Source organism: Phocoena sinus, chromosome 8, assembly GCF_008692025.1.
Source record: "Phocoena sinus isolate mPhoSin1 chromosome 8, mPhoSin1.pri, whole genome shotgun sequence".
NCBI classification, from domain to species: domain Eukaryota; kingdom Metazoa; phylum Chordata; class Mammalia; order Artiodactyla; family Phocoenidae; genus Phocoena; species Phocoena sinus.
Genome location: NC_045770.1, coordinates 15014521 through 15027082, shown reverse-complemented (window position 1 = coordinate 15027082; position 12562 = coordinate 15014521). Strand labels below are relative to the sequence as shown.

At 52.9% G+C, this 12562-nt stretch overlaps 1 protein-coding gene across 1 annotated transcript in view; it reads right to left on the bottom strand.

The window, feature by feature from the left end:
* Window positions 1-910: 910 nt before the first annotated feature.
* The window catches only part of DSCAML1 (DS cell adhesion molecule like 1), a 346911-nt gene continuing 335259 nt past the window's right edge, over window positions 911-12562 (bottom strand). Inside the window, exons 24-33 of the mRNA XM_032640871.1 lie at window positions 12281-12379; window positions 11363-11551; window positions 10691-10978; window positions 8856-9011; window positions 6771-6801; window positions 6504-6622; window positions 6049-6201; window positions 5245-5439; window positions 3719-4030; window positions 911-1938 (exon numbers count right to left, since the gene is read on the bottom strand). Coding sequence (XP_032496762.1) covers window positions 1472-1938; window positions 3719-4030; window positions 5245-5439; window positions 6049-6201; window positions 6504-6622; window positions 6771-6801; window positions 8856-9011; window positions 10691-10978; window positions 11363-11551; window positions 12281-12379 — 2009 coding nt within the window. The 3' untranslated portion in view covers window positions 911-1471. The remainder of the gene's footprint in view (window positions 1939-3718; window positions 4031-5244; window positions 5440-6048; window positions 6202-6503; window positions 6623-6770; window positions 6802-8855; window positions 9012-10690; window positions 10979-11362; window positions 11552-12280; window positions 12380-12562) is intronic.

Sequence of the window (12562 nt, the reverse complement as noted above, 5' to 3'; positions counted from 1 at the left end):
TTCCTTCCAGATTCCGGGTCCACAACTCAGTCTCGACTTTGGGTGCTGAGCTCAGGAGCCCCCTTTGTACTTCTGAGGGACACTTCCTTTTCACCCAGGAGTCCTGGCCACCGTGGAGGGGCACCGTGAACTCCACGCCCCTGGGCTTTTGCATTCTCCTGGGTCTTTCCCTCTCCTCTGCCTATCCAAACCCTCACGTCCTTGGAGGCCCAGCTCACGTGCCCTTTGACCCTCTTCTCAGAAACGCCTCCTTTACGTACCTGCACGTGGGTGCGATTCCTTCCACCTGGAATCTAATTGCAGCTCCTCTGACACCAGGTGCCCGCTGCCTCATTCTCTCTGGCTGCAACCCATTCCCCTCCTCCATGAGCCCTTTCCACATTTCCGACCTCTGATGACCTCATTCCTTCTCCCTTTGGCCTTATCTTGTCCTAACAGTCAGCCCAGAACTTCAGGCTCTGGCTGGACCCCCAGGGTAATATCATCTCTCCCTCCCTTCCCAGTTTAGAGGCATCTCTTACACAACTTCCCACTAGTGGTTAGCGTAGCTTTGTTCCCCTGGCTACACTGCTTTCTCCCAAAGGAGAGAAGCCAGTTGACACAGCCTTCCACCCCCATACCGGCTCCCCAGCGCTCTCGCCAAGGTTGCCTCATTTTACCGATAAGCAAACTGTGGCTCAGAGAGGTTTAGGAGCTCGCTCAAAGACACACAGCTGGTCCCCTGTAGGGCCCAGCACAGAAGTGCTCAAGGAGGCAGCTTGGCTAATGGAAAGCCTTTTTAAAAGTTTAACGTGCTGAGCTAAAGCTGGGCTTCTCGAGGTCTCTCCCTGAGAGACAGACGGCCTGGTACAGGGGCCTCTCCTCCCTGCCTCCCCACTGGCCCTTGCCAAATGGGAAAAAAGCCACCATGTAGAAACATAACCTTTATTGCACACGGCGCTGGGTCTTTTTTCATAGAAAAAGGTATCAACACGTAAGCATCTGCAAATTGAAGCAACTCCTGGTTTTCCTGGAACAGTAAAATCGCATGCAGTGTCTCTGAGTTGGGATTTTGGTCTTTGTCAAAACCACCTAGATTGGAGGGAGGGTGAGTAGGAGGGAAAAATTGCTGAGCCTTTGTGCCTCTGTCTCAAAATAAGGTGAGAGAAATATATAGATATATAGCTTGTCGATGTGTTCCTCTCTCTCTATATATGTATATATCTCTCCACACATATTTTGTGGGGTGGGGAATTTGACTTGCACTGTCAAATTCTTTGTGCCCTGGCTTCATGGAGAAGAAGAAAATAGTTTCATTTGTACAAAAGAGTTCTATGTACAAGCGTTCATGACTTGGGGGTTGTCTTTCCCTTGTTGGTCGGTTTTCATCTGTCAATTTAATATAAATAATGCAGGAAATCAGCCCAGCTGGTGTGTGACGGCTGGAGGTGCAGACAGGTCCAAGCGGAGGGCCACTCTTCTGGTTGTGTCCCTACACCAGGGTGTAGGATTTGGAGTAGGCCCCGGCTCCCTGCTTCTGAGACCTCCCTACCCCTGATGTGCTCATCTCGAGAAGTGAGTCCCTGGAGCCCCCCATTTTGGTGTGTGGGCCCCCGGCCCGCGGAGGCTCAGTGCTGGGGGCCGGAGGGGCGGCGCTGGGGGCAGCCGGGGGCTCGGCAGGGGTGGGACCGGGTGCCGGGGGCGCCGTGCCAGCTGGGGGAGCTGGCATGGCCAGAGTCCTCTGAGGTAAGGTGGCTGTGGCGGCGGCTCCCGGGTGCGGGAGGCCCAAGGGCTTGCTGGCAGGGTCCAGGGTCAGGTGGCGAGCCTGGGGCTGGTAGGTTCGAGCCAGGTTCCTGATGGAGGCCTCGCGGGGCGGGACCACGGGGCAGGGCTCCCGCCCGTCTGCCTTTCGGAAGAAGGCCTCCGACTTGGCGTAGAGGGGCAGGTTACAGTAGTCACCTGGAATGCAGGAAGCAGGGCGTGTTAGCACCAGAGGCCTCTTGGAACCAGCGGCCAGCTTGTTTCCCCGCCCCTACCCCTCAGTCTTCTCCCTGACCTAGCATAGGAGTCCCTCCACCAGACAGGCAGTAAAGAGTCGAGGAAAGAGGAAAGATGCGTTACTTGGCCTCTCTGAGCCTCAGTTTTCTTATCTATGAAATGGAGATAATCATATTTCCCTACAGGAATACTGTGAGGCGGGAATGAGATAAAGTAAGGAAAGCGCTTAGTACAGTGGCTGGCGCACGGCGATGCTCAGTAAATTGATACCCATTGTTAACTGATCACTATAGCCGATCAGCTTCAGCTGGTGAAGAGCTCATTTCTAAACAGGGATGTCCTAAGAGCTCTGGCTGTTAGAAAGCTTTTTTTTTTTTTTTTTTTTTGGCCATGTCGCGTGGCTTGCGGGATCTTAGTTCCCCGACCAGGGATCGAACCCAGGTCCACGGCAGTAAAAGTGCCAAGTCTCAACCACTGGACCGCCAGGGAATTCCCTAGAAAGCTTTTCTTTACTCCGAGGAGGAGAGGAATGTCACTCCCTGTCACTTCCCCACGTTCAGCCCGATTCTGTCCTCTGAGGACCCCCAGAACAAGGCTTTCCCCTCTTTCTCACCGCGGCCTTTCAGACATCTGAAGTCAGCTACAGTTCCCCGTCCCTCTCCTTCATCTCTGTTCTCCAGGCAGAATGTTCCTAATTTCTTAAAGTGCCTCCACGGGACAAGCTTCTAGGACCCTCACACGCTGATCCCTCTGCCCTGCGAGCACCCTCGCCTGTGCACGTGCCTCTCTCCCGTCCACTGTGCCAGGCACTTTCCTCAGGTCATCTCGTTTAGTCCCCACAGCCCCCTGCATAGGTTAATACCTGCCTGCATTTTGCAAGTGAGGAAACTGAGGTTCAGAGAGATTAAGTAATTTGCCCAAATTCACACAGCTACACAGGGAGGGGGAGTCATTCAGGGCTGCTCGTCTCCTAAGTCTTTGTAATTTCTGTTACCCCAGGCTCTTCTCTAGATGACCCTGAGCCCCTAGGTCAGCACGGCCACTTAGCAAGGCCAGTGCTGAGCAGACCAGATTGCCTACTTTGACAGCCTAGGCCTTGCACCCCGTGGCCCTAATGTCTGCTGGGGGGCTTCCCTGCCCCCCTCCCCCTGGTTATCCTAGACCTGCCCTGCTGACCCCAAAGGACATATGCTCTGGCCAGGCCCCTGGAGTCAGATGGTTCCCAGTCAGGTTAGGTCATTGCCCACCATGAGCTTTGGCCACCACGGGCTGAACTGCCAGGATTGCTCCTTTGGGTCTAGATTAAGTCCACACAGTATTCAGACCAATGGCCATTGGGCGGCTGACCCCATAAGCAGTCTCTTTCCATCCTGGCATAGCTTCAGACTAAGGGAATGATCACTACTTAATGAGAACCTACTATGTGCCAGGCACGTATATCATTTCTAATGATCCTTACAACAATGCAAAGTACATGCTATCAGTTGCATTTTACAAATGAGAAAATTAAGGCCAGAGAGGTTAAATGACTTGCCCAAGGTCACAGCAGTATTAAGAGGTTAAGCCAGGATGTGCGCCCTGATCTGCTTGCTCCCAAGTCCTTGTTCTTTGCACTACCCCCCACCTGCCAAGGAGCCGTGCTGGGCTGGCAGGACCCAGGTGCAGTCAGGGCTAGGTCTAGCCAGGGCTCGTGGGGTTTGGGGGCAGGGGACACAGCAAGGGAGGTGGTCTGAGCGCTCACTCTTGTTGGCCCGGTGAGGGATGGGCACAGCCACATTTTTGCCCCGGTCGGCATCCTGGGGCTTGGGTGGGGAGGCGGTGAAGCGGCAGATGCCAGGCTCTGAGGGTGTGCTCATGGATGTCATGCTGTCAGCGTTCTCGTTGGTGCCTGTGGTCATCTGGTCAGAGGAGCTGTCGGAGATGAAGCACTCGGTGATCTCAAACTTGGCGTGCTGCAGTTGCTCCTCCAGCTTGGCATGCTCGTAGGCCCGGGCCAGCTCCTCGTAGGTAGAGGAGGCGCTCTCAGTGGACACCATGCTGTTCCGTCCTTTGTCTGGGGAGATGGAAGGCACAGAGTTGAGGGGAAATGCGTGGCACCCCCCATATTCATTGCAGCATTATTTACAATAGCCAAGACATGGAAGCACCTGTATGTCCATCGGTGGATGAGTAAATAAAGAATATGTGATATATATACACACACACACACACACACACACACACACACACACACACAAAATGAGATATTACTCAGCCATAAAAAAGGAAATCTTGCCATTTGGGAAGATATGGATGGACCTTGAGGGCATCACGCTAAGTGAAACAAATCAGACAGAGAAAGACAAACACTGTATGATCTCACTTATATGTGGAATCTAAAAGACCCCCAACAACAACAAACAAAACCCCCAAGCTCACTGATACAGAGAATTAGATTGGTGGTGGCCAAAGGTGGGGGGTGGGAGTTGGGCAAAATGGGTGAAGGTGGTCAAAAGGTACAAACTTCCGGTTATAAATAAGTCATGGGGATGTAATGTACAGCATGATAACTGTAGTTAATAACACTGTATTGAACATTTGGAAGTTGCTAAGAGAGTAGTTCTTTAAAGTTCTTATTATAAGAAAAAATATTGTAACTATACATGGTGACGGATGTTAACTAGACTTACTGTGGTGATCATTTTGCAATATATTACAAATATCAGATCATTATGTCGTACACCTGAAACTAAATGTTATACGTCAGTTATATCTCGATAAAAGATAATGTGGGTTCATGGGGAAAGGGTGTAAATGAGATCAGACTGAGCAGTTCCCCTACCCATAAGCCCAGCAGCCATCTGAAAGCCTGACTATGGAGTGGAGCAGGCTCACAAGATCCTGCTCTCCGCCTGTGAAGGTAGTGGTGGTGGCAGAAGTGGGATATTTGATGTGCTGCCTAGTGAAGGGCAGAACATCTTTCATTCTTGAAAATAAGCAGCATCCTCTGAGCAACACTTAGCCTTTTCTCCAACAAACATCATGTGTACCATTTTCTCTGTCATCTTTTGGTAGAGCAAAATGAAATCCTTGACCGAGCAGAGCTCCGCTAGGTCAAGTGTTTTTGTCATAGCCACAGAGTGAGTCAGTGACCAGCTGGAAATGAAATTGACCTGTGCCTTGGACTCCAACAGCTGGCAGGTAGGAGCTGGGAAAACTAAAGGTGGAGATGGATAATGCGAGAGCTGGAGGAGAGCGAGCAGAATGAAGGCAGGTCCTTGGGCTTACCTGTGTCCTGGGAGAGGCTGGCACTGTAGCTGTCGCTCTCGGTGACAGTGACACCATGCTGGGAGCCCACAGTGCGCCAGTCGGAGGTGAGGGTGCGGGCGGGTGTGGAGGCCTGGCACTTGGTCAGAGTCCACTGGCTTGAGTACCGGTTCCGGGTGCTGTGGGCTGACTTTACATTCTTCCTGGACACTGGATCTGCACAGAGGAAGCCAGAGCTAGTACCCTCCAGCTGCAGGCACTCAGGCTTGGGCAGCTGGCATTTACCAGAAAGGGAGCAAGGGAGGAGGCAGAAGCAGCCACAGAAGCTCCCCTGGGAAAGCTGAGCGAGCTGCCTTTCCTGGCCACACAGCTATCTGTGGAGGAGGAGAGCGGCAGTGTCGGGCACTGGGTGGCGTCCTAGTCCTCTCCCGCCACCCTGCCTTTTCCTTCAGCCTGGGAAGAATGTCACCTCATCTCCTGCTGCCTCATGACTGTCCATTCATTCCCTACAGTCCTGGATGTATTCTATGCTTATGTCCAGACTCACAGTGGAAGATGCAGAAGGCCCTTGGAGAGAAAGAACAACTAACCCTCTCTAAACTTCTAGGTAAGGAAACTGAGGCCCAGAGAGATAAGGTTAGTGACATGCCCAAGGCCATAGCTAGTGAATCTATAATCAAGGTCTCTAGACTCTAATTCCAGTGCTCTTTCCCTTCTTCCATACTGCTCCTCCCTCTTTTTTTAAAAAAATGCCACCTCTGTCTTATGCTGTGCCCACGAAACCCCGTGTGGGAGGAGGGCTGTCTCCCCAGGGATAATGCATACTGGTGCCTGGCCGGATGTCAGACATGTCGATGAGGGGTCCTGTGCTCTGGATGAGGGCTGGGTGGTGCAAGGAGACACCGGTGCAGAAACTCTGAGGGTTGACAGCTTGGCTGAACTCAGCATCGGTCACAGGGATGGTGGCCTTGTCATCTCCTGGGGGAAGAAGTGCAATCAGCAGCAGTCCTTCCCTTTGGGCACCATCTTTGCTCCCCAAATTTCTCTTTGTCTTTATCCAACAATGAAACCAAGAAAGGTCAGGTCAAGTCTTCCCATCAACGGAGGAGGAAACCTAGTCCTTGAGAGAAGCTGCAGCGAGTTCCTAGGTTGTTGAGTTGTTGACGGGGCTGCTTCTGGAACCCTGGGCACTGTGTGAGGACTGGTGGTTGCCCTTCGTGGGATGTGGCCTGGGGAAGCACACTCAGCAGGACAGAGAGCTCCTGGCACCTGTCACTCACCCAGCTGCTTGATGCCCTCCTTGTCCTCGATGAGTAGCTGGACCCTGGGGATGTCAATGTGTAGCCGTGGGCCCTGGGGTGGCCCCTTCACGGGGGTGTCAAAGCTTCGGTTGTTCTTGCTGTGGAGAGAAGGGCTGGAGATGGGTGACTCGGCAGCCATAACGGGTCGGGGGAGGGGTTTTGCAGGACAGTGGGGTCTTAGAAACCTGTACCCTGAAGGGAGGAAGGGGGAGGGGAGGAGAGAGGAAGCAGCTATGTGACACCCACCTTATTAACATTTCTGCCAAACTCTTTGCATCTGCAAAACAGTAGAGAGAGGGGACTCAGTGAGAATGGAGTCTGAGAAGGATGAGAATTGGAAGAGGCATGGGGAACAAGGTGGGAGAACTTCCTAAAATGGGGCCAGGGCTTGTCTCCTGGGAAGAAATATAAGGAGTTCTGAGACAGTCCAAAACATAAGGTCTCACTGCTCCCAGTTCAGGATTTGGCTCAGTTCTGCTTTCCTTTCCTCAGATTTTTATCTAATAGGGAGATCCTCCCCAAAGCAAAGGGTATGTAAAGTGCTCCATCAGCTTCCTGAATCAACTCTAATCAAACAAAACATCATAGCAGTCTGGAAATGGGCATCAGTGGTAGGTCTATCCTCAGTTATCTGTTGGGGAGAGGAGAGAGTGGGGAATGAAGTAGAGAGGGTCAATGGGTATCTCCAGATGACATCAACCAAGAAGTTTCATTTCCTTCTCTGGGACATCTGTCCCAAAAAAGTCCATGGATGGATTTGAGGGTCACTGCTTTGTCTCAGAGGAGCCTTGAATAGGTTCAGGACTGTCAGGTTAGGAATTGATAAGAGAGGAGAAGGAAAGGACCCAGGTAATCCACTAGACCTCTGATAACTGAGAATGATCTGTTAGATCAAATCTAGCTTCATGAACGAATTCAACCATCTATCTACCCACTCATCCATCCATTCATTATTGATCTCTCCACCTGTCAATCCATCCCACCCATACATCATGCATTCATTCAACTACCCATCCATCCATCCAGCCAGCCAGCCATCCACTGATCCAACCATTCCTCCATTCAACCATCAACCCATCCAACCATCTAGTCTTCTGTACAACCATCTGTTCAACCATTCATCTAATTATCCATTCATCTATTCAACCATTCATCCAATCATCCATTCATACAACCATCTATCCATCTTATCATCCATCTGTCCATCCAAGTATCCACCCATCCATCCATCCATCCTTCCACTGATCCAACCAACTATCGATTCAACTATCAACCCATCAACCATCCAATCTTCCATCCATCCATCCAACCATCCATCCATTTAACAACCATTAACCACCCACTGAACCATCCTTTCATCTACCCAACTCTTAAACAAACACCCTAGGCAGCCTTAGTCATTCCCTCTTCTGTGCTATTATTGTGCCTTGGCTGTGAATTCTATAAGGGCATGGGCTGTTCCTTCTTCATCTTTACACCTCCAATGTCTGGCAGTATCTACAATACAGTAGATACTCAATAAATGTTTTCCAGATGTGTGAACAGACATTTATTCAGCAACTAGTGGGTCCTGGGGAAATCAAGGTAAATCAGACCCATTCATGCCAGACTATGGTAGCAGGTGTTGGGACAGGGGATGATATTAAAAATACTTAGCACCTGACAAGGCATGGAAACAGCTCAGTCAAACCAGAGCAAAGTCCTAGAGGCCACTTGGAGGTCTACTCTTTTTTTTTTTTTTTTTTTTTTTTTTTTTTTGTGGTATGTGGGCTTATCACTGCTGTGGCTTCTCCCATTGCGGAGCACAGGCTCCGGACGCGCAGGCCCAGCGGCCATGGCTCACAGGCCCAGCCGCTCCACGGCATGCAGAATCCTCCCAGACCGGGGCACGAACCCATGTCCCCTGCATCGGCAGGCAGACTCCCAACCACTGCGCCACCAGGGAAGCCCTGGAGGTCTACTCTTTAGTGGCTGGGTCCTAGGAAAGTCTCGGGGATCCTATATAAGGGAATGGAGCACCCAGGGTAGAAGGGAGCAACATCTATTTACCAATCAACATGGAAATGTTTAAATATTTTAACAAGCAATATGGTTTTACCACTGTGTACCTCTAAAAGTCAGCCCTGGTGAGGGCAGGCACAAAGTCCTGGGGACATAGAGGAGGAAGCAGTGAACAACTAAGGGGTTTCAGAAGGCTGGAGTGGCAGCTCTCCCTTCAAGGGGACACGGGCACTCTCCCTTGTCCAGATGGTGCTGTGAGCCAGTGCAAAGTGGCCAGCGTGGCTGAGGGTCAGCACTCCCTCCCAGGAAGCCCATAGGAAACTCGCCCACCTCGGAGTCGCTTCAGCCGCTTCTCTTTCCTCTTTTTGCGAACGATGAAGAGCAGTGCCACCCCCAGGGTGGCCAGGATGACCGGGCAGCCAATGGTGAACAGCTTCTTCACATCGTCCCCCTCGCCTTGTGCAGACTTGATGGGCGGGATGGTGCCTGAACAGGGGTGAAGAAGGGAGTCAGTTGTCCCTCATGAGTTGAGTGTTATGCAGAGTCTCATGGGCAAGGTAGCCCTTGGACCTCTTTTGCTGCCTTTGATCTCACTCTGATCTCTACTTCCTGGTGCAGAGCCCCAACTCTCCCCTCTGCTCCCCCTAATTCTGGTCCCATCAGGACAGCCATGAACAGTTGTGTAGTTTTCATACTGCATATGATATTAATGACTTCCTTTTAGAATTTTCCTAAAGTCTCTCAGAGATAGTCTACTCTGCTTGTTGGAGTTCAGTGTTCATTTCTAGAACGCTGAACTTAGATTCCCACATCCAGCTGGTAAGGTTGAGGGGGATGGTGAGGACCGTAGGAGAGAAAAGTCAGGGAAGCGGGATGGTGTGCTCTCTTCCCCAGATGGAGGCAAAAGCCACTCAACACCCTGCATTCTCTCCCTGCTCCCCATCCCGTGGGTGAAATCTGCTAACCTTGGGGGCTGCAAGGGGGCAATGTTGAGTTCTCCTGCTGACATAGCCTTCTGCCAAGCCCCGATGCTTGCTTGTTTCAAAGCCTCACTTAAGAGTCATCTCCTTCATGAAGGCTTCCTTGTTTGAGCCCATCCCCTTCCGATACCACTTTTATTCTGTTTCCTTAACACATAGGTAGACTCAATTTAGCTTGTGACAGCTGGTCCCTATGAACTCAGCCCTCTATGTGCTTAAATGCATGTGTGTGCATGAGTGCGAGGTGCCCCCATGCGGCAGATACCAGGTAGCACTCACTAAACATCCGTGCGCTCGTCTACATTCCCCAGACTTCCTGGCAGTTAGGTTAGAGCCATGTTACTAGTTCTGGACAACAGAGTGTGACTAGAAATGATGAGTTATCACCTCCTGGCCAGGGCAGTCAGGAACTGCTGTTTCTTTTTTCTCCCTCTCTTGTTGGTGACCACGGGAGCTACATGTTCAAGACGGCATAGCTAAAGATGGTGGCCAGCCAACCCTCACAAGGTGTTATGAGAGTGAGAAACAAATCTTTATTGGATCAAAAGCCATGAAGCTTTTAGTGTGTACTTGTTACTGCAGTTCAGGCTACCCTGTCTTGGCTAATGTACCATCTGAGCAGAGGGTTCTTATAGGGCAGGACTGCAACTGCATCTTTACCTCCCTCTCGTCTCTTTTTTTTTTTTGCGGTACACGGGCCTCTCACTGCTGTGGCCTCTCCCGTCGCGGAGCACAGGCTCCGGACGCGCAGGCCCAGTGGCCGTGGCTCACGGGCCCAGCCGCTCCGCGGCATGTGGGATCCTCCCGGACCGGGGCACGAACCCATGTCCCCTGCATCGGCAGGCGGACCCTCAACCACTGAACCACCAGGGAAGCCCCCTCTCATCTCTCTGAAGCAATGGAGAGCACGGGTTGCTCCTTCAAGGGCCCTCTGTCTTTAGCGTTACTGACCTGCTTGTCTGCCTGTCCATCTGTGTTGGTCACAGGTGTATCTACCCGCTTACCTGTCTACCCGTCTGCTGTTCCTTGGCCTGTCCTTTGCTTGCTTGTTCACCTGTCCGCCCTTGTCCCTGACTATAGTCCTGCCTCTTTTCTATCTGCGTGCCCATCTCTTTACATGTCTGCCTCTCTGCCAGCTTCCCTGGCAGCACCTTGCTCCAGCCCTGCCCACCCTTTCCGACTCACTGCCGTCGTAGTCCAGGGTGGCGAACTGGGCGGTCTCGTTGCCGCAGCCAGCGCTGTTGCAAGCCCTCATGCGCAGCTCGTACCACGTGGCCTCTCGCAGCTCGGTCAGAAACACCTCCCCGGACCTGTTGGCGCGCAGGCCCTGCCAGGCCCAGGTGCCCTTGGGCCGGTACTCCAGCACGATGGCTGTGATAGGGCAGCCCCCGTTGCTCCAGCCCTGCAGGTTAAGCCGAGCATGTGTGGAGTTGATGTGGGTGAAGAGGTGCTGGTCTTTGCTGAAGGAGGGCTCTGGGGGGCCAGAGGGAGAGAGAGAGGTTAGAGAGACTGGGAAAGATTTCCCTGGGCAGCTGGGACCACAGTGGCTCCAGGGGATCGGTGGGAGGCGCAGATGGGAGTAGGGATGCTCCAGGGGACAGAGGGGGAGGAAGAAGAGGAGGAAGAGAAGGACAAGGAGAGAAGGGCCTGGCCAAGGAGGAAGACACATGCAGGAAAGAGGAAGAGGTGAGCCACCCATCTGCCATCCCACCGCAGGGAAGCAGGGCCAGTTTCTGCTACCGTGACTCATCCGATGCTGTGGTGATGGGAACCAGGTGGAATCTCCCCTTGAGTCTCCATGCTCCCCTGTGCCCTCCTTCCCTACCCCAGCAGCCTTCCACCCGCCCTGGGCCTTACCCCGCCCATGGGTCTTGGCCTCGATGATCTCACTGATGCGCCCGGAGCCCACGCTGTTCTTGGCCGCCAGCTTCACCTTGTACCAGGTGCCACACTTGAGGCTGTCCAGCCTGAAGGACCGCTCGCTCGAGCTGACGAACACATCCTTCCACTCCTCGCTGTTGTCCACCGAGTACTGCAGCACGAAGCCTGCCCGGGAGGTTTGCCTGGCTCAGGTCGGGCAGGGTGGGGCCTGGGGTACCCCAACAGGCATCATGGAGCTGGGCGCCGCAGGGGGCAGGGGGTGCTTTGGCCACGGGGATGGGGTGGATGCAAATTCGATACAAAACGGAAAGGCCCTTGGGTGAGTTGTCGGGCTCTCTCCTGTCAGCGCTTGTGTTAGGGTTGAGAAGCCAAGGTGGGGCGGGGAGCAGAAACCGGAGCTGTGAGGCTTACAAGGAGTCCTATTTAGACCCTGCTTCTCCATATTTAGTCCCCTGGCCCCGAAGCATCAGCATCACTTGGGAGCTTGTTAGACATGCAAACTCTCAGCCTCCGCTCCAGAGCCCCTGAATCAGAATCTGTGCTCTTACAAGACGCCTTGGTGACTCATATGCATGTTTAAGGTTGAGGTACTACCTAGAACATTTGTCTCCTTTTACAGATGTGGAAACTAAGGCCCAGAGCAGAAGACAGGCTTCCTAAGAAAACGCACAGCTCACCAGTGGCAAGGAGGGTGGGTGTTGGAAAGCCCAGCCATCTAGGCTGGTATATTTTCCAGGGCACTTGGGTAACTTCCCTGTGGTCTGAATCGCCCCTCCCCCATTATTTCCTAAGCATTATCAGGACAAGCAGGGGGAGTGAGCGAAGCCCTTCCTCTGCCCCTGGGCCCAGAATTCCTTCCCCTGCCTCCCCCCTCCTCATCCAGACCCCTCTCACCTCGGATGGAGCTGCCCCCATTGTCACCTGGAATCCAGGTCAGGGTGATGGACGAAGCGGAGGTTTTGGAGACAGTTAGGCGGGGTTGGTCCGGGGGAACTGTGAGGGGAGAGCCACCAGCCCGCACCAGAGGGTTAATCTCTGACATCGGGGTGGGTTGAGGGTGAGGGGCTGGCTGTCCCCCCCTCTCGGTGCCACCCTCACACTTCCTCATTCCCCTCTCTAGCCCTCCTGCCCCCGCTTCCACGGGGACCCTCTGATCCACCAAGGGTCTGTCTCCCC